The sequence below is a fragment of the Phoenix dactylifera genome, chromosome 1 (assembly GCF_009389715.1).
Source record: "Phoenix dactylifera cultivar Barhee BC4 chromosome 1, palm_55x_up_171113_PBpolish2nd_filt_p, whole genome shotgun sequence".
Classification (NCBI taxonomy): domain Eukaryota; kingdom Viridiplantae; phylum Streptophyta; class Magnoliopsida; order Arecales; family Arecaceae; genus Phoenix; species Phoenix dactylifera.
The window spans coordinates 9620290-9641547 of NC_052392.1; the positions used below are offsets into that span (position 1 = coordinate 9620290).

The 21258-nt window shown below is 36.1% G+C and overlaps 1 protein-coding gene across 1 annotated transcript in view; it reads left to right on the forward strand.

Moving 5' to 3' along the window:
• Positions 1-21258, forward strand: part of LOC103707416 (nudix hydrolase 3) — a 49023-nt gene that overhangs the window by 14452 nt on the left and 13313 nt on the right. Inside the window, exons 5-12 of the mRNA XM_008791893.4 lie at positions 12532-12665; positions 14891-14972; positions 15497-15583; positions 15989-16095; positions 16717-16888; positions 17090-17340; positions 17471-17552; positions 20291-20356. Coding sequence (XP_008790115.3) covers positions 12532-12665; positions 14891-14972; positions 15497-15583; positions 15989-16095; positions 16717-16888; positions 17090-17340; positions 17471-17552; positions 20291-20356 — 981 coding nt within the window. The remainder of the gene's footprint in view (positions 1-12531; positions 12666-14890; positions 14973-15496; positions 15584-15988; positions 16096-16716; positions 16889-17089; positions 17341-17470; positions 17553-20290; positions 20357-21258) is intronic.

Sequence of the window (21258 nt, forward strand, 5' to 3'; positions counted from 1 at the left end):
AACCATTGAGGAAATATCTAATTAAATACTACAAGTTAACATGATACATCATTACTGAATTCGACACTCTCGATACATTAGAAGAATGAGATCAAGATGTCTTTCAATGATTAATAATGAGATAAAATTTGCAATAGAAAAGGGATAGTGAATTCTAAATTCTAATTCAACAAAGTTTCAAGTAAAACGTACTCGTAAGGGCACAATAGTAGTTTTCATTGTTAAGAGTATGTAGCACTACCATGGCATACATTCAAAATTGCTTGAAGTATATTTCATTGATTGTATGGATGAGTCTAACTTTAAGATGCAGCAAAGTGTGGAATGAGTCGACCCCAACAAAGGTGGAGTCGACCCTGGCACATCATGGAACCATCAGGCACACCTCTGCGAAAATGGCACGGATGAACAGTAGTGGAGTTGACCCCAAGTATGGTTGAGTCGACCCCAGCTTCAAGCCTCAAGAAAACAAGTCTCTGGCATTTACTGAGAGGGCGGACCCCAACTTTCCTTGAGCCGACCCCAGGAATACTTGAGTCGACCCCAATGGAGTCGACCCCAACTGAACATGAGTCGACCCCAAGGCTATGTCGTTCAAAACTGTGTCTCTGGAATCCCTAAGAGGGTCGACCCCAATGGAACTTGAGTCGACCCCACTGTAGCTTGAGTCGACCCTAAAAAGAGTTGAGTCGACCCCAGTGAAAAACAACTGAAATATAAGATTCTGTGATCTCTGAGAGAGTCGACCCCACTATAGCAGGAGTCGACCCCAGTGAAAGTTGGGTCGACCCCACTGGAAGTTGAGTCGACCCCAAGTCTGATGAATAGTGGTTTGAGTCGACCTCAGGAAAGTTTGGGTCGACCCCAGCACGGGCAGAAGCATAACGGCTAGTTCTGCAGAAGTACTTTTTGACCTCCCAACGGCTAGTAACGGATAGTTTTTCAAATCTAACTAATGGGGAATAACCTAAACATGTGGAAAAGTATTTATAATGACATTATTCGTCAGAGCAAAGCATCCTTTTGCAATAGATCAAAGCTTACCCAAGAAAGACAAAAGCCCTAATTTTCTTCATCGAGGTGCTTCATTCTAGAGTCAAAAGGAAGTGGTTGAGCAGATCAAAAAGAGGCATTAAGAGCTCCACCAACCCTTGATGAGTGAAGCATTCCTTGACAAAGAAGAGAAGAGCCATATCAAAGCGATAACTATATTCTAACTCTTCTTTGTAGCTTATATTTGTTATATCTGCTCATTTAGGAGTTTAAACCTTCTTCTTCTTCTTAACGATCTTGTAAGGTTTATTGGTGAGCCCGTAAAACCAACGGTGTAGGTTTGTTGGTGAACCCGTAAAACCAACGGTGAAGGTTTGTTGGTGAGCCCGTAAAACCAACATAGGTTTTTGGTGATCCCGGAAAACCAAATGTAAAGATTTTTGGATTGTGAGCCCGGAAAATACTCCAACTGTAATCCGCGGGATTATAGTGAATTCCCAAGGGATCGCTTGGGGAGTGGACGTAGGTGCATAAGAGAGCACCGAACCACTATACTTCTTGTTGTTTGTATTGTGTATTGTTCTAAGTTCACTATTTGTAGTTAATCTATATTAACCAAATCACTCACTCATCAATTAGCATAATTAAGGAATCGGAAATCAAGAAAAACCAATTTACGCTCTTGGCTTGTCACCTTGGGCAACAAGTGGTATCAGAGCAAGGTGCTCTCATAGTATTTGTTGATCTTACGATCAAGAGTCAAAGATCATGACAACCCAAGTAGGATGTTCTATTAGCGAGGGACAATCTACAAATAGACCACCCTTGTTTAATGACACTAATTATACTTATTGGAAAGCTAGGATGAGGATATTCATTCAAGCACTAGACTATGACATGTGGAACATCGTAACTAGGGGGCCACACACACCCACAGTTAGTACAGAGGGCACAATCATTGCTAAGCCTGAAATGGATTGGAATGAGAGTGATAAAAGACTTGCACAATTAAATGCTAAAGCAATTAATATACTTTACTGCTCACTAGATATAAGTGAATTTAATAGAATATCCACATGCATCTCCGCTAAAGAAATTTGGGATAGACTAGAGGTCACACATGAAGGAACTAATCAAGTCAAAGAATCTAAAATAAATATATTAGTACATAAGTATGAATTGTTTAAAATGGAATCCACTGAGTCCATAACTGAAATGTTCACTCGATTCACTGAAATCATAAATGGACTAAAGAGTTTGGAAAAGTCTTATGCTAACTCTGAACTAGTGTGAAAAATTCTCAGGTCTCTACCAAGAGTTTGGGAGGCCAAAGTAACTGCAATTCAAGAAGCAAAGGATCTCAATACACTACAATTGGAAGAACTTCTTGGATCACTCATGACCTATGAGCTGACAATGAAACAAAACTCAGAAGAGGAGGTTAAGAAAAGGAAGACCATTGCCTTGAAATCCACAGCTCCAAAGCAGGAAACTGCATCAGAGGAGTCCGATGATGAGAAGGAATATGATGAAGAAGGAATGGCAATGCTTGCAAGAAAATTCAGAAAATTCATGAAAGGTAAAAAGAAATTCCATAAAAGAAAACCTTTCGTAAGAGGTAGCTCAAGCCGGGAAAAGGGAAAAGAAAAGGAAAAGGAAAAAGAAGTGCCAATATGCTATGAGTGTAACAAGCCCGGGCACTTCAAGATAGATTGCCCGGAATTGAAAGGGATGGCAAGAAAACTTAAAAAGAGGAACCTCATGGCTGAATGGAGTGAAAGCGAGGAGTCAAGTTCGGAAGAGGAAGATCAACAAGAGACGGCCCAAATCTGCTACATGGCCAATGACGATGAGGTAGATTCTGAACTTGAATGTGATTTTTCGGTAGAAGAGTTACATGATGCATTTTTAGAACTGATGGAAGAACACAAGAAGCTAATTCATAAAAATAAAATTCTAAAAGATGAAAATCAATCTCTTATCAAGGATAAGCTGAAACTATCTAATGATTCTGAAACATTAAGTAGGAGGTTCACAAATGAAACCAAGAATCTAATTGCTGAAAATATCAAGCTAAAAGAAGATGCAGAAAAATACAAATCCTTATTGGACAAGTTTACACTTAGTTCAACTAAATTAAATATGATTCTTGATAGTTAAAAAGCTGTATATGATAAGGCTGGTTTGGGATATAAAACAAATAGGAAGCAAAAATACTTAAAGAACATATTTGTGAAAGCCAAAACTGAAAATATAACTTGTCATTGCTGCAATAAAGTAGGACACAAAGCATATGAATGTAATCTTAGAAAGTCTAGCTATAACAAATTGAGTGATAAGAGTAAGCTAAAGTCTAAGAAAATCTAGGTTTCAAAAGGAACATCAAGTACTAACCTTAAAGGACCCAACATGGTTTGGGTACCTAAAGCACATTCTTGACTTTGATTGCAGGAGTGTCTTACAGCTAATAAGAGGGATAAACGATGGTATCTAGATAGCGGCTGTTCAAGACACATGACAGGTGACATAGAACAATTTGTCACCTTGGAATCTAAGGAGGGTGGAGTAGTAACCTATGAAGACAATGGAAAAGGACTTATCATTGGAAAGGGTAAAATCTATATTACTCCATCCACATTTATAGAAAATATTTTATTAGTTGATGGTCTGAAACATAACTTGCTTAGCATAAGTCAATTTTGTGATAAAGGTCTTAAAATCACATTTGAAGCTTCGGTATGCATAATTATAAATCTAAAAGATAATAGCATTGTACTTATGGGATATAAGCATGGAAATATTTATATGGTAGATTTTCATGATTTAGGCAAGAAAAATGGATTATGCTTAATTACTAATGAAGAAAGGAAAAGTGAAACAAGTTGGCTTTGGCACCGTAGACTAGGACATGCTAGTATGGACTTAATATCAAAACTAGTCAAGAAGGATCTGATAAAAGATGTGCCTAAATTAATTTTTGAAAAAGACAATCTGTGGACCATGCTCATTGGGAAAGCAAACAAAAACATCTTTCAAATCAAAAAATATAGTATCAACCACTAGGCCCTTTGAACTCATACACATGGATCTATTTGGGCCTACTAGAACTGCAAGTCTAGGAGGGAAAAAGTATGGACTAGTCATAGTAGATGATTTCTCAAGATATACATGGATTTCATTTATTGCACATAAGAGTGAAGCATTTTCAGCATTCTTGAAATATTATAAAAATATCATAACTGAAAAGAACCTCACCTTAATTGCAATTCGAAGTGATCATGGAACTAAATTTGAAAATCAACGCTTTGAAGAATTTTGTAATGAAAATGGTATCTCCCATCAATTTTCAGCACCTAGAACGTCTCAACAAAATGGGGTTGTTGAAAGAAAAAATAGGACCTTGGCAGAAATGGCACGCACGATGTTGTGTGAGTCAAATCTTCCAAAGTACTTTTGGGCTGAAGCTGTAAGTACTGCTTGCCATATTTTAAATCATGTTTTAATAAGACCTATAACCAAGAAAACTCCTTATGAACTTTGGAAGAATAGGAAGCCAACTGCTAAATATCTTAGAGTATTTGGATGTAGATGTTTCATTTTAAACAATGGCAAGGAGGATCTAAGTAAATTTGATGCCAAGTCAGATGAAGGTATCTTTTTAGGATACTCTACATCTAGCAGGGCATACAGAGTATTCAACAAAAGAACACTTGTAGTTGAAGAGTCAATTCATATCATTTTTGATGAGTCTGATAACGAGTCTCCTAGGAGAGAAAATACTTCTGATGATGATGTAGGAATTCTTGAGTTGGAAAAATTGAATCTTAATGACGTACCAAATCATGATAAAGAGGACGATCATGTACCACCACACTCTCAAGTCTCAAGACTTACAAAAGGGATGGAGGTACGCATATGGGCATCCTAAAGACTTAATCATTGGTGATTCATCTCAAGGGGTAAGAACTCGATCCTCTCTTAGAAATATAAATGACTATCTTGCTTTTGTTTCACAAATAGAACCTAAGAATTATGAAGAAGCTGAAAAAGATGTAAATTGGATAAATGCAATGCAAGAAGAATTAAATCAATTCAAAAGAAGCAATGTATGGACATTAACTGAGAGACCAAAGCATAACTCTGTAATTGGAACAAAATGGGTCTTTAGAAATAAATTAGATGAAAATGGGGTAGTTATAAGAAATAAAGCTAGACTTGTAGCTAAGGGATACAATCAAGAAGAAGGGATAGATTTTGAGGAAACATTTTCTCCCGTAGCCAGATTAGAAGCTATTAGATTACTTCTAGCTTTTGCATGCTTCGTGGATTTCAAATTGTATCAAATGGATGTAAAAAATGCCTTCTTAAATGGTTATATAGAGGAAGAAGTATATGTAGAGCAACCTCCTGGTTTTGAGAATCATGAATTGCCAAATCATGTGTATAGATTACATAAGGCATTATATGGATTGAAACAAGCACCTAGGGCTTGGTATGATCGATTAAGCAAATTTCTGCTAAATAATGATTTCAGTAGAGGAAATGTAGATAAAACACTTTTTCTTAAAAGAAAAGATAAAAATTTGCTAGTAATACAAATATATGTAGATGACATAATCTTTGGTGCCACTAATGATAATCTTTGCAAAGAGTTTGCTAAATTAATGCAAGGAGAATTCGAGATGAGTATGATGGGAGAACTAAATTTTTTTCTTGGATTACAAATCAAGCAAACTAAGTATGGCATCTTTATTCATCAAACTAAGTATACAAAGGAAATACTAAAGAAGTTTGGGAATGAAAATCACAAGGGGATAGGCACTCCTATGAACCCCACTAGTAAACTAGACAAAGATGTACAAGAAAAAAGTATAGATATGAAGTTCTATAGAGGATTAATTGGATCATTGCTTTACCAACTGCCAGTAGGCCAGACATAGTATTTAGTGTAGGAATATGTGCTAGATACCAATCAAATCCTAAGAAATCACATTTAAGTGCTGTCAAAAGAATCCTTAGATATTTAAGAGGAACCACAAGCATAGGATTATGGTACTCTAGAGACTCTTGTATTGATTTGCTTGCATATTTTGATGCTGATTTTGCTGGATGCAAATTAGATAGGAAGAGCACCAGTGGAACATGTCAATTCTTAGGGAATAACTTAGTATCATGGTTCAGCAAAAAGCAGAATTCAGTAGCTTTGTCAACGGCTGGGGCCGAGTATATAGCTGCCAGAAGTTGCTGTGCTCAAGTACTATGGCTCAAGCAACAACTAGAGGACTATAGAATTAAATTAGACAATATTCCTATAAAGTGTGATAACACTAGTGCCATTAACCTTACTAAAAATTCAGTTCAGCACTCTAAAGCCAAGCACATTGAAATAAGGTATCATTTCATTAGAGATCATGTGCAAAATGGAAATATATGTATTGAGCATGTATGTACTGAGAAACAATTAGCTGACATATTCACAAAACCTTTAAGTGAAGATAGATTTTGCATGCTTAGGAGGGAATTAGGCATATGTGATCCCTTTGATTGAGAGAAAATGGAAGGAATGAGTTGCCTCATGATACTCCTCTCTTATTTTGAAAATCCCATTAAACATGAGTAAAATTATTCATTTCTAGATTCCTTACTCACATATCAATGTCCCACAAAAATTTGGCAAGGATCGGAAGAAAGGAAGAATTTTAAAAAAAATTTTGTTTGGGCTGAACTGGGGCCGACCCGAGCCAGAATGGGGTCGACCCCACGTTGAGTCGACCCTAGCAGAAACTGGGGTCGACCCAACGGCGGGACCCTGTTTTTAAAAAGGGACCCGTGAGCTATTGTTAGGGCACTATTTCATCTTGTCCTCTTCCTAAAATTCTATTTTCCACTTTCCAATTTCTTCCAATCATCTCCAAACAGTAGAAGATTGCTTCCCCAAACCGTTGGATCAAGATCTAAGGAAGCATTTGGTGAAAATGGGACCCAAGCGAGCCGTTGCTAAGAGATCCGGGAGAGTTTCACGGCCAACCCTTGTAGATAGACATGCTAGAGAGTCTTCTACAGTGCCTCCACAAGGTGAGACACATGTAGAGCCTCCTTCTCCTTCCTCCCCTTCAGTTCAACTTGCAAAATATGCGGAGAGACCGGTTACCACGGGGAGAAGGATCCACTCCGAATTTTTAGATCAAGAAGGGTTCCGTTTGGGGGATTGGATCCGAAGGCAAGGATGGGAGTATCTTTGCTCCCTAGATTTGGTGACCTACCCGGGCTTGGTTCGTGAGTTCTACGCCTTCCTAAAGGTTGGACCGGAAGGGCTTGTGTCTGAAGTCCGAGGAATAAGGGTTAGGATCTCGGAAGAAAGATTGAGTGAGTTGTTTCATCTTCCCTGCGAAGGTGCAACTCCATAAAGACCGGAAAGCAAGTTAAGAGCTCTACAGTTGATCTTTGAGAGAGATGATTTTGATTACTCCGAAACTGTGATAGCTAGCTCTCTATCAGCTGAGATGAGGTTGTTGCACCAGAGGTTGGAGACCCCATCCCTGAGGCTGAGGTACCTGAGGATCATCCTATGGCACCTTCAGAGGCTGGCCCGTCGTCATCCGTACCCACGGGGTGCACAGAGGAGTTTTGGAGTAGGATGACTGAGCTTGTGTCAGCTCAGGTGGGGACTCTCTCTGACGGATTGACGAGCAGGATGGACATTATGATTGCTGAGATTAGAGACCTCAGAGAGCAGGTGGGAGCATTACAGAGAGAGAGACTCATGGTCCATCTGTGCCCCGAGCGGCTGAGTCGGAGGTTTCGGCACAGAGTCATCTAGCTCAGCGAGGTCCACGCCAGACTCAGTCCCATCAGGCTCGACCTCTCCTCGCCACTTATACTAGGAGGATGAGGACTAGATCACAGCCCTTAGATACCCCCTAGGCTGATGTTAGCATTATGATTAGTGCCTAGGATTTATCTAGCTCTTATATGTATTTTGCTTTGTTGATGTACTTTGCACTTTGATTGAAGAACATTGTATTTTTGGCATTAATGTATTACAATGTTCCATTTTGATCAATGAAACTTGAATGTTTCTTATTTACTGCCTCTACTTATCTGTTGCCATACACTTGTTTGATGATAACAAAAAGAGGAAGAAGTAAGGAAAGAAAAAAGTCGCAATAAATTGACAAATAAGTTTGAAAATTATAATAGGAGATAATATTCATTTAAGGGGGAGCAATATGTAACAATGAAAATTTTAAAGTCTAAACTTTTAATCAAAATTTCAGAATTTGGCACATACCTCTCATGCCTCGATACATAACTTGAAACTCTTGCTTTATCTCAAATTTTTGAAGTTTTATCCTTAACCAAATATAAAAGAAAGGAGAAGAAAATCAAAAGTTCAAATTGGTAATATTTGGATGAAAAAGGGGGAGACTTCACTCTCAAATTTGAAAAGCTGAAATTCAGCAACTTGAGCTCTTCTAGAACAAATTTTCTAATTTTAAGATAAGTATCAATCTGCTCATACTCAATATTTTGTAATCATCAAAAAGGGGGAGATTGAGGATGATAGTATTATTTTGATGATTAACACAACTATTGAGGAAATATCTAATTAAATACTACAAGTTAACATGATACATCATTACTGAATTCGACACTCTCGATACATTAGAAGAATGAGATCAAGATGTCTTTCAATGATTAATAATGAGATAAAATTTGCAATAGAAAAGGGATAGTGAATTCTAAATTCTAATTCAGTAAAGTTTCAAGTGAAACGTACTCGTAAGGGCACAATAGTAGTTTTCATTGTTAAGAGTATGTAGCACTACCATGGCATACATTCAAAATTGCTTGAAGTATATTTCATTGATTGTATAGATGAGTCTAACCTTAAGATGCAGCAAAGTGTGGAATGAGTCGACCCCAACAAAGGTGGAGTCGACCCTGGCACATCATGGAACCATCAGGTACACCTCTGCGAAAATGACACGGATGAACAGTAGTGGAGTCGACCCCAAGTATGGTTGAGTCGACCCCAGCTTCAAGCCTCAAGAAAACAAGTCTCTGGCATTTACTGAGAGGGCCGACCCCAACTTTCTTTGAGTCGACCCCAGATGGAGCCGACCCCAGGAATGCTTGAGTCGACCCCAATGGAGTCGACCCCAAGGCTATGTCGTTCAAAACTGTATCTCTGGAATTCCTGAGAGGGTCGACCCCAATGGAACTTGAGTCGACCCCACTGTAGCTTGAGTCGACCCCAAAAAGACCCAGTGAAAGTTGGGTCGACCCCACTGGAAGTTGAGTCGACCCCAAGTTTGATGAATAGTGGTTTGAGTCGACCTCAGGAAAGTTTGGGTCGACCCCAGCACGGACAGAAGCATAACGGCTAGTTCTGCAGAAGTACTTTTTGACCTCCCAACGGCTAGTAACAGATAGTTTTTCAAATCTAACCAATAGAGAGTAACCTAAACATGTGGGAAAGTGTTTATAATGACACTATTCATCAGAGCAAAGCATCCTTTTGCAATAGATCAAAGTTTACCCAAGAAAGACAAAAGCCCTAATTTTCTTCATCGAGGTGCTTCATTCTAGAGTCAAAAGGAAGTGGTTGAGCAGATCAAAAAGAGGCATTAAGAGCTCCACCAACCCTTGAGGAGTGAAGCATTCCTTGACAAAGAAGAGAAGAGCCATATCAAAGCGATAACTATATTCTAACTCTTCTTTGTAGCTTATATTTGTTATATCTGCTCATCTAGGAGTTTAAACCTTCTTCTTCTTCTTCTTAACAATCTTGTAAGGTTTGTTGGTGAGCCCGTAAAACCAACGGTGTAGGTTTGTTGGTGAACCCGTAAAACCAACGGTGAAGGTTTGTTGGTGAGCTCGTAAAACTAACGTAGGTTTTTGATGATTCCGGAAAACCAAGTGTAAAGGTTTTTGGATTGTGAGCCTGGAAAACAATCCAACTGTAATCCGCGGGATTATAGTGAATTCCCAAGGGGTCGCTTGGGGAGTGGACGTAGGTGCATAGGAGAGCACCGAACCACTATACTTCTTGTTGTTTGTATTGTGTATTGTTCTAAGTTCACTATTTGTAGTTAATCTATATTAGCCAAATCACTCACTCATCAATTAGCATTATTAAGGAATCGGAAATCAAGAAAAACCAATTCACCCCCCCTCTTGGCTTGTCACCTTGGGCAACATATCCTTTATTGTTTGGTGGCAGCTTTATGTGGAATGAAATGTTAAAGTAGTGATTAAAAATGCAGAGAGGGTCATGCAAAAGGATTTTTTGGGTTGCAAATTGTAAACTGAGCCTACTAGGTCTTAGTCTAAGGTGCTAGAGATGTGAAATCTACAAAAACTAGATGTTCTTGTGCTAATGATCTTAAATTACTTTGATTTTTATTTACACAAAGGATTTACAAATCTTGGCATCCATAATGCGGAGAGCATCATGTTGGAGATTTTGCTGTTTTGTAGTCTTTCTTGAGGGTTAAAATGTGCTAATAACTGTAGTTGTTGCTGGAAATTTGGACCTCATACAATAGTTTAGCAGAAAGGACTAAAGTTCCTTGCTTAGAAACAATCTAGGACATTCACCTTGCTTTTTCTGTTGCATGCCATTAAGCGGCAAAAGAATTGACTTAGAACATAAGTAATTGCCTCAAGGAGCTGGGAGAAATAAAATGGAGGCACTCAACATGTTGGAGATTATTTGGTTGGATATAGGATGAGACTATATATAGATATGGTTTTAAAGCTACTAAGCTTGTAGTACAAGAATGTATAAGGCGGAGGAATCCTTTGTTTTAGATCTAGGTGGGCTCCTTTCACCTTCTTTTAGGATGGAATCTATGTTTCATGGACTTGGGTTGGTTGTCAAGCATCGGAACCTTGCAATATCTAAGAATTTCTTCTTCCAGATCTGCGTCCAAGTGTTGTACCAATAGCTGTGTTTAAGTGTCAGATGCAAGTACTTTAGGCTAAATGAAAGGGTCCAGGTTACATAAGATGGAATTGTGTCAAAGCCATATAAGGTGTTAATCTACATAAATGGTTTTCTCAAGTCAGCAATAGCTTAGAGCTGGTGTTGCATATCTATCTTTAGTTGGGGACAGAGAAAATGAAGATGTATATCACATACCCCTCAAACTGACTTGGCTGAATTTGAGTTCTTGCAAGGACTAAAATATGGTGCATTATGTATGTGTTTTCTATAGGCCAGCACCATGTACATACATCATCATACTATAGCCACAAGGTATTCATCGGCACAAAAAGTTACACAGCTTTGTTTAGAGGTGCACAAGTGGGAAAGTAGAATGTCGCTTTTTTAATGGTACTGCTTTTGACTTGGGCCACATTTAATTAAAGTACAATATGCTCTGAATTATTGAAAAAGTCTCAAATAATTCTCAGTTTGTCTCTTGATCGAATGATTCATTGAATTATTCTCCAAAACCAAATTGATTGAGACTTATTCAATTATTCTTGAATTAGACACGAATTTTATGATTTATTAACGAGTTATTTGTAACTTTTTTTAAAAAAATTATATGTTACAAATTAATGAGACTATATATCATTGCTAGTGGTGATATTTTTAGTATCATTTGTTATTACTCTCTCTCTCTCTCTCTCTCTCTCATTTGTACTTGTTTTTAAATAAACAAATTTATAATTATTTTAGAAAGACTATATTTTCTCTTCCTATTTCTTAATTCTTTGGTATCTGAACTCTTTCCAAATTTTTGATGAATTTGCTGATTTTTTTTTCGAAATTCAAAATCATTACATCTACCAAATTGTTCCTGAATGCCAAACTCGTGACTATGCTTTTAATTGCTTTATATTAGTGGGTCTAGACAGTTAGAATAATCACAAACATAATTCTGTCTTAAGAAATTTAGCATTACAAGTCATACTAAATTTGAGTTGGTTAATGTTAACCGTGTGCACCTCGTTAATTCTCAAAAAAAAAAAAAGATGCTAAATGTGTGTACCACATTGTTTAGGTACTTAATGGACATCGCTATCATCATATAGGATCAAAGAAGAGACTGTTTAAAATGATAGTAAACCTTATAATCAGCAAATAAACTAATGTACAGCGGATGCAACTAACTTATGTTGGCAAATGGTACCATACATGACAAAATAATACATGGGAAAAGAAACAGGTGCATGTGAACATACCACTACTCTGCGTATTGGAGGCCATGGAGGCTTGTAACGTCATCCTATACTAGATTAATGTTGTATATATTTAAATCTACTGCTGCTGTGGGTTTTTATTGATTATGTATGTGTGTGCTTGCTTATTTGTCTCAGCTGTGAATTGTTTGGTATATATGATTATGTTGCACTACTAACAAGAACTGGCTAGATCACTCTTTAGCTGCACACTTTTTTTCAGGATAGCTTGTAACTTTTTCTCCAAACTTATCATGGCTTGCTATTTTTTTCTCTGCTTGCCTAGCAGGAAATCATAGACTGCTTTGTATTATTTGATTGCACTTTATATTTATATTTTAGGAAACAGAAGTTTCTTCAGTGAAATATATCTTTTGGGGCGAGTACAAAAGTTTACTTGCAAATGAACATGAAGAATATGTCCCTTATGATGTAAGTGGGCAATATGGCCAACTATTTAACATTATTGAGCAAAGGTATGTTAATAATGAGTTACCTCTTTCGTAGCTTTTATTTTTTTTTGTAGACAAAATAGATTAAAGAATTTGTAAAGGAGAGATGGGGCATGAGCTACCAGCCAACCAACAACTTTTGCTGCAATATTTTCCATATTTAGCTGCTTTTAGAATGGATACTTATGGGATCACTGGTGCAGTGGTGTTTGCACATGTAATGCATTATGCTTATGAAAAATATAAGGGAAAATTACAAAGACATCCCTCAACTTTGGGCCAATTTCAAAGGCACCCCCTCGAGTTTTAAAAGTTTCAAATGGATTTTTCAAGTTTTCAAACCGTTCAAACCCCAGTATTTCTACTACTTTCTAGCCCCCATGATTCCTATCCCTTTTTTCTCCCACCCCCCCATTTTTCAAGTTTTCAAACCGTTCAAACCCCAGTATTTCTACTACTTTCTAGCCCCCATGATTCCTATCCCTTCCCCCCCCCCCCCCCCCCGAACGCACTTCCCTCCCTCCCTCTCTCTCTCTCTCACACACACACACACCTCTTTCTAACCAACGTGCCCCTTATCTCGTTTGGCAAAATTATTTTAATTTTTTTTTATATTTTCAATTTTGTATGTTTTATTTTATTTTATTTTACCTTTTAGTTATGTTCTCTTTAATCTTCTGATTTATTCTTTTTACTTGTATTTTCATCATCTGCCTTTTGTTTACAACTATGTAAATTTGTTCTTTATTTTGTATTTACACTATAGTTTACTTTGTTCCGTTTCTTATTTCTTTTTTAGTTTAACTTCCTAGTGCATTATAGTTCTGCCGCATGCTTTGGTTTGGTTTTTCTAGTTTTTTTCTTTTCTTTGTTGCCTTTTATTTTATTTCTTTTTTCTGTTTTTTTGCACTTCTTTTCTAATTTGCTCCTTTTTTGGTTTTCCGTGTCATGCTTTTTTCCTTTTTACGTTTTTGCTTCATTTTTTTTTGGCTGACACTCCATTTTGTGTATTCAGTTTGGGAAAATTATTTCAAAGATTTTCAATTTTTTACATTTGTTTTTATTCATTCTATGTTATCTTTTTGTTATGTTTTTTCTGATTTTCTGTGCTGTATTTTTGTTTTCTTCTCTTTGTATTTAATCACTTGCCCTTTGTCTTCAACTGCTTAAATTCTTTTTGCATTTAATCCTTATTTTTTTTGTTGTCTATTTCTTTTTTTGAATTTGTTTACCTTTTTCCTTTTTCTTTAATATTTTCTGTTTGGTGTTTTATTTACATATTTAGTTTAATTTCTTTTATGTATTATTCACTTTTGGAGTATTTTCAGTCAAGCGTTACTGTAAAACCATTAACTTTGGGGGATCCTTCTCTCTGCCTTCAGCATTCGTATTTCTGTTTTCTGATGCATCAACTTATTGATTATGGGGATTGATAAGGACCGTAAATGGGTGAAGTCCAAGAGAATGAGACACTTTAAGGATTATATCACATGTGATGCAGTGAGCTGGGCTTTGTGGATATTTTTATGCTGGAGTATCTCAAGCAACACAATTCAGGGGCATAGATATGAGGCAGCATTCCAACATCCTTCAGTAGTCAAACTATATTTACAAGTGACTGTAGCTTATTTAGGCAGAGTACTGGGTAGATCATCAGTTTTGTCTATTTTAGCAAGCAATTTTTCTGTTGTCTCTTCTGCAGTTCCACTTGGTTCTTGGGCTTGCAGCAATTTCTGGTATCGTGTTTAAATTTTTCTGATGATTCCTTCTCTTTTATTTCATCTATCTGTATGGATTTCTTGGGAGGTAACATATGTCTCTTCTTGTTTTTGTGCAGTACCCTTTTTGTTTAATTAAACCTTCAGCAACAGAGTTCACCTTTTCAGTGAAGAAATTTTTTATTTGTAAATGTAGTTTAGATTGTCTAGGTTGTAACATATTAAAATCACTACGGGAAGTAGATGAGAGAAGATTTGCAAGGAAGATTCGCTGAAGATAATTTAGGCTTGTCGGTACCCTTGATATTGGTAGATACTAGATAGGTTTTCGGATTTCTGGTTATGTTGTTAAAGATGAGCTAGGTTGTGAAAATGCTTTCTTGTTGTTGATTATTTGTGTGGAGTTGGAGTTGTGTTTTTCTTTACTCTAATTAATATAGCTCTTACGGAGTTATACATAAGATAGCTCTTGTGAACTTGCTGGTGCATATTATCTTTTAAATTCCAGTGATTCTTGTGTAATTGCTGCAGGTATAAAGATAATACAGAGGCTCGTAGTTTAATCCTACAAAAACAACTTAGTCGATATGCTCCTGTCCATTTGGATCCAGAGGTAATTAAGTAAATCATGTTTTGTATATGAAAATTTGGCATACTGGCAAGTTCTTTTGATCATCAGGAGTATTCTATACCTGAAAATTTGGTCTAAATCAAGTGGTAAATAGCCTTCTTGACATTAATATACACAGAAAAAGTGATGATACTTTATGAAAGAACTTTTGCATTATAGTCATGAAAATCAAAGGTACAAGAAGATTCATTGGACATAACAGTCAGAGCTGGTTTAAGGAAACCTTTATAATTATCATTAAATACAGAGTCTTGAAGATCTGAACCCTATAACATTCAGTTTTCAAGCATAAATGGGAATACTCCTTTAGTTGTTTGTATCATCTTCCTTAAAGCTGATATCAATCAATAGAAATAATGAATATTAGTGTCGGATGCATTATTAAATATTTTGCACATTCTTGGTAGTTTCAAAAATATTGTTTATAAAATTTAATATTTGGAACTTCAGGAGTATGAATACATCCATTATGTGTTATGGATTTCTTTCCTTTTTCTTTGATGCAGTTAACTGGGCTTTCAGAAGCAGACAGGGAAGCCTTGTCTTCCATACTCAGAGCATCAATGGTCATGGATGAAATCTTCTATACGCAGGTTACTTACACTGAAATTTGTTTCTATGTCAACACTTTTGTTGAGCTTCCACTCTTATTCTAAAAAAGGCGGCCTAGTGCACAAGGCTCCTCCTGCCATTGTCGGGTCTAGAGAGGGTCAGATGTATGCAGCCTTACCCCTATGTGTCGAGAGGCTGTTCTTGTTTCTTGAACCCGTGAGCTTGAGGTCATAATAAAGCAGCCTCACTGTTGTGCCAAGGCTTGCCCTCTTTGTCCACTCTTATATCCAAATAAAAAGTTTATGTAGGATAATTTTCATCGTTAGCTATATTTGTCCTTGATTTTTTTTCCTTTTTATGCTTGCATACAATATGACTCATACTGCATTTAAAAACTGTGCAATGAAGTTATGGGATCTGTGATTGGTCTTCTTTTGTCTTTTCAGGTTTGGTGTAGCAATCCAATGCTAAGAGATTGGTTAAAAGAGCACTCTAATGCTTCTAAGTTAGATCAGTTAAAATGGATGTATTATTCCATCAACAAAAGTCCATGGTAATTTTTTCTGAAGTGAACTGCTGCCTATTATATATATTTATACAGACTCTACGATGTACAATTCCCTTTGTAAGATAGGCTGTTTAGATTTCTTTCTAGGTCACCATGTTTTACAATATTTGCATGACCTTTGTTTTCAAAAGTTGTTTTAATTTCATGTATATTGACATGCCTAATATGGTTATTAGCGTTTTGATCAATTTCCATGGCATTGATCTCACAATTTTTGACTCACGACCAAAGTTGCCCTTTTTGCAACAGATCATTTTATAATTCTTCAAAGAAATAAGATTTTCTCATTGCATCAGAACTGATGAGGGTATTTTTGTCATCTATTATCCACCAAATGAGATTAACGAAATTTATAATAACAATGGAGTATTTGAATGGACGTTTAACATAATTAACAGATTTGACAAATTCTGTAAATTTAACATATTATGGCCATTTACCAAATGATTTATTTTTAAAATACATAAAGGCTACTACTGTACTGTTGATATTTCATTTCCTCCAAATATACTTAAAGATTAAGCTAATGCTAGTGCGTGTGTGTGTGTATTAACTCTATTTACTTCTGTTTTCTACATGGTGTTGAAGTTTAACTTGCAATAACAGGTCATGCCTGGATGAAAACAAGGCATTTCTAACAACAGCAGATTCTTCTTTGAAGTTACTTGTTGATGCTACCAAGCCTGTTTCTGGTTGGAAGGGAATTGAATATAGGGTTGCATTTCCTGTGGTGAAGCCCCCTGGTGCAAATTTCTACCCTCCTGATATGGACAAAATGGTATTTGACATGTGTCAGTGTTGTATCACTTTTTGCTAGACAAGTACAAAAATATTTTCTGCTTTTATGTGCTTTATAGTGTTGACTTATGTGACGTCTTATTCTTTATGCCGATACAAGTAATCATTTCTCTTGACACCAACATCATCCTTGATCTTTCTTTCTGTTACTACTACTGACACTTTTATGCTGCTGTATTAGGAATTTGAACTATGGAAGCAGAATCTAAGGGACTGTGAACAAAAAGCTGCAACAGGATTTTTTACTGTCATCAGAAGGCATGATGATACTTCATTCCCTGCAGCATCTTTTTCTAACGACCATGTTGCATTTATGGAGCCCTTAAAATCAAATAATTTATTCATAGTTCCATTTTCCCAAGAGTATAGAACTTTTCTTGTGAAAGCAGCTGAGCTGCTTCATTCAGCAGCAGAACTGTCTGACTCTTCTAGGTAAGCTGATGTTAATGCTTCTAAAGAAACTTGTTGGAGCTTCAGAACTTGCTTAGTATAACATTTTGCACCTTTAGTTTTGGTTTCAAAATCGAATGGTAACCTTTTTTTTATTGGCTTCTTTCACAAGCCTGAAGAAGTTGCTGAAAACTAAAGCAGATGCTTTTCTATCCAATGATTACTATGAATCTGACATAGCGTGGATCGAGTTGGTTAGTATGCTTCCTATTTTTATGCTATTTTTCACTGTTCATAGCATAAAATTGGTATAATCTTTTCAATCCTTCTTTCTCTTCTGTAATTATTTTATAGTTAATACTTAGGTTATAATTTGTTTTTGCCTCTAAATCAAATTAATTTTAACTTGGCATTTTCTTTTGCTTCTTACATGCTATTTAGGGCTCCACTATATCTTCTTCAGTTTGGAAATGGTACCTCTAAATTATGATGATAATTGTTACCCAAATGAAATTTCTTAATCAATGTAGAATTCACAGGCATGCCAAAGATTAGATGCTGATACAAAGTCTGTAGTTCAAAAGGCTTATCCTATTTACTCTACTTCTAGATTCAAATTTAGGGGATATAAAAAAATTGTTAAGGACATGACTGCAATATATGACTTGTACATTTAATTAAAAACATTTGTACTGTTTAGTTGCATTGGCACCTATACTGAAGTTGAGCATATTATACTTTGATGATGGATGACCATATGTGATACCTTTCCATGAGTGACTAATACGCAGGTAGAAAGAGTGCACACATCTAGCATCTGTGATATCTTTGCATAAAACACATGGGGCTTCTAGCTAGGCCATATACCTTGTTGCTAGCATCAACTAGTCTAATGATCAAATGCTACAAACCTGGTAATTTTGATGCCAAGTGATGATGATTAGCTTAATGCATTTCTTGTTCATTAGAGATGAGAAAGCTAAACTTTAGACCTGCCTTGGAACAGCTTTTGTCCTTGCTGCTTTCTTCTCTCCTTTATACATTTACAGTTACAAGACGAAGGCCTATACCATGTGGGTCGTATAAAAGCTGTGATTTCGATGCTTGCCTGTTTATTTAATTACCTATCCTATCTTCCATTTTTGTATCTATTTGATATCTAGTAAATAAAGGTTCACATTATGCTGTCTTTACATGTCATGCATTAATTTTCTTGCGTATAATATCCAGTAGAGTAATTGTTAAAAGCAGCCTATGTCATGGAACCTATCGCTTACGTCGTAATATCTATATCTAGAACAAAACTATCTTCTGGTTGTACATTGAGAAATTTCTTGCATTTTTTTCTTTCATTTTTTGGGAGTGGGGGGTGGGTATTCGAATCTTCTTTTTGGCTTGTCATCATGAAGCATCCTGTTCTCATATATGGTGCGTCAACCAAGGAATCATATGCGCTGGTATACATATAAGCGAGAAGGATGTGATTAATGGAAATGCTGATGATGCCAATAGCAGATTCCAAGTCACCAAAAAACCCCAAAGTAAGAGAAAATTCCGTGCAAATGGTATTACATCTTTTTATCTTTCAGAGATTCCCATATTATTGTAACAATCTAATCTTTATATATGCATAAATGTGTAAGGAAAATTCTCAAAAGAAACTGTTTTAATAAATATATAATTGGACACTTTATTGGGTTAAACCATCATTTTCATTTTTCTGGTTTAACATAAATTTGAACTAGGTTGGCAGGTAGTAAAAGGAATTTTATTCTGGAACACAGTTAAATAGTTGTACTATCACCGATATCAACAAATTTATGAACATAAGCAAATGGGTTTCGATAAGCATTAATTAATACAACTATAATAAACATGAAAACTTCAACTTAATTAATTTCATCATTGTAACCTGTGGAGAGCATCAAACTTCCTTTCCATACAGGTTGTTGTGGCACAAATGTGTATGTTTCTCTGTTCCAACTAGGTCTAACATCCTACTTTGGTGGGCTTTCCTTTTGGTGGCAGTTAACATTTTCCTTATTTTGCATAACTCTCACCTCCATGCGGATGATTGAGTAAATTCATTGCAGCAACTCAGACAATGAACCATTTACCTGATCAGGTTGTTTCACTTTCCAAGCTTACAGATACCATTTTGGGATTGATCAACCTATTATTTCCACTTCAAATGTATGCTAAACCTGGGATTTGAAGGTTCAAGGTTAAATCTAGAAAATGTTCCTAGCATATCTTCTATCCAAGCATATCTTCTATGCAGTATCTGTAGAAGGTGTTCTGAGCATATTCTATACCAATATGTTGGTACCTTTGACTATTTATACTCTTTGAATTGTTCTAAGGATCTTCAAGTGAGAATACAAGTTCCTGGTAATTTGTGGTATAAGGAAATTTCATTTTCTCATTGCTCCGGCCAGTAAAGTTTATCTTGGATGTATATTGTGTCTCTATTGTAGTCATGTTTGAATAGTTTAAAATGTTCAGATGGTTAAATGATAGTGAGAAATTCTTTGAATTGTTTCTCTCTATACAATACTTCTTTTTCACTTTGTTAATTTCGATAGTAAATCTCTAACGAACTTTAACATATCCAGGCACATGTATGCCTATTTCTCTCTACCCTGAACACTTTTTCCTTGTAAACCTATGAAGAACTTGATATTATTTGCTGTACATATATGTGAATGCCACTTGCTTGCTAATGGCATTTGTATGTGTTGCTGAGAATATTGATAACTAACTGGCCAATCAAGATATCTTTAAGTAATAAAAGATTAGATCCTTTTTTCTTTATAATTGCTATTTTATTATTTTTCCCCCTCGATGGTGTCCATAAATCATGCTTGTTGTTTGAGGAGCTAAATAAAATAAGTTCATCAATTTTCAGGAGATTATTTTATTTTATTTTATTTTTTATCTCAATAGTACAAATTACCGCCTTGATGTTCTCATTGTTTAGTTTGTCATGTAGGACTCAAAATTGGATGTCACTATTGGCCCATATGAGACATATGAAGATGCACTTTTTGGATATAAGGTAATTCTTGTGTTATACATATTTGGTCTCACCTTCTTCTGACTATTTCCTTTTGTGTTAGTATAAACAATTGGTCTGACCTTTTCCTAACAACCATTTCTTTATGCATAGAGTAATATGATCAAGAGGCGTTGTACTTGCAAGATTAAGATCTTAATGCTTGTTTTTATGAAAGATTTTCTATTTTATCTTTCCTCATCCCCTATAAATATGATTCGTGAAGGTTTTAAGAAAATCTTGGGCTGTTTGCATATGTTCAGTTTTTACTAGTTACTTTTATCTTTCTTTTCCCATTTTAGCATTTCTTCTCAGTGTGTTTTATCTCCACCTTTATGTAAGCAATATAAATGTGCCTCTGCTTTGAAATAGCATTGTTTTTCCTTTCATTATTATGATTTTTTTGAGCCACTATTCTTTTGGTGCATGTTGTGAAGTATTTTTCATTGGCCATTACAAAATGCTAGGGCATGAATATAATGCTCTAGATTCACTTGAAAACAGCTTCTAAAGTTGGCTGCCTGCTTTTCTCGTTTAAGTGATAGAATACGGACCATAAGTGTGTGATGCAGGCTAGCTAGGCAAGCCTGCATGAGATCATAGTAACATAGCAGAAACTTGAACTATAAGAAGAAAATAAATATAAAGGGATAGCTGATGGCCTCATGCCAACTCCTTGAGGGTCTTTGGCCTCGCACCTCCACTTCTTTAGGGAATTATCTAAGCCTTGTACTGGTTGCAGATCTCATGTGATCGTGTTCTCACACTACGGCTCAGTATTTGGTATAGTGCTGTAGAGGTAGAATGAGCAAGAGGTTGGACATCTGGCCCGCATGGTGATGGCTTTCTCTAATTGTAGAGTTTGATGGAAGGCCTCATCAAGATTCTCTATTCGGTGCAATGCC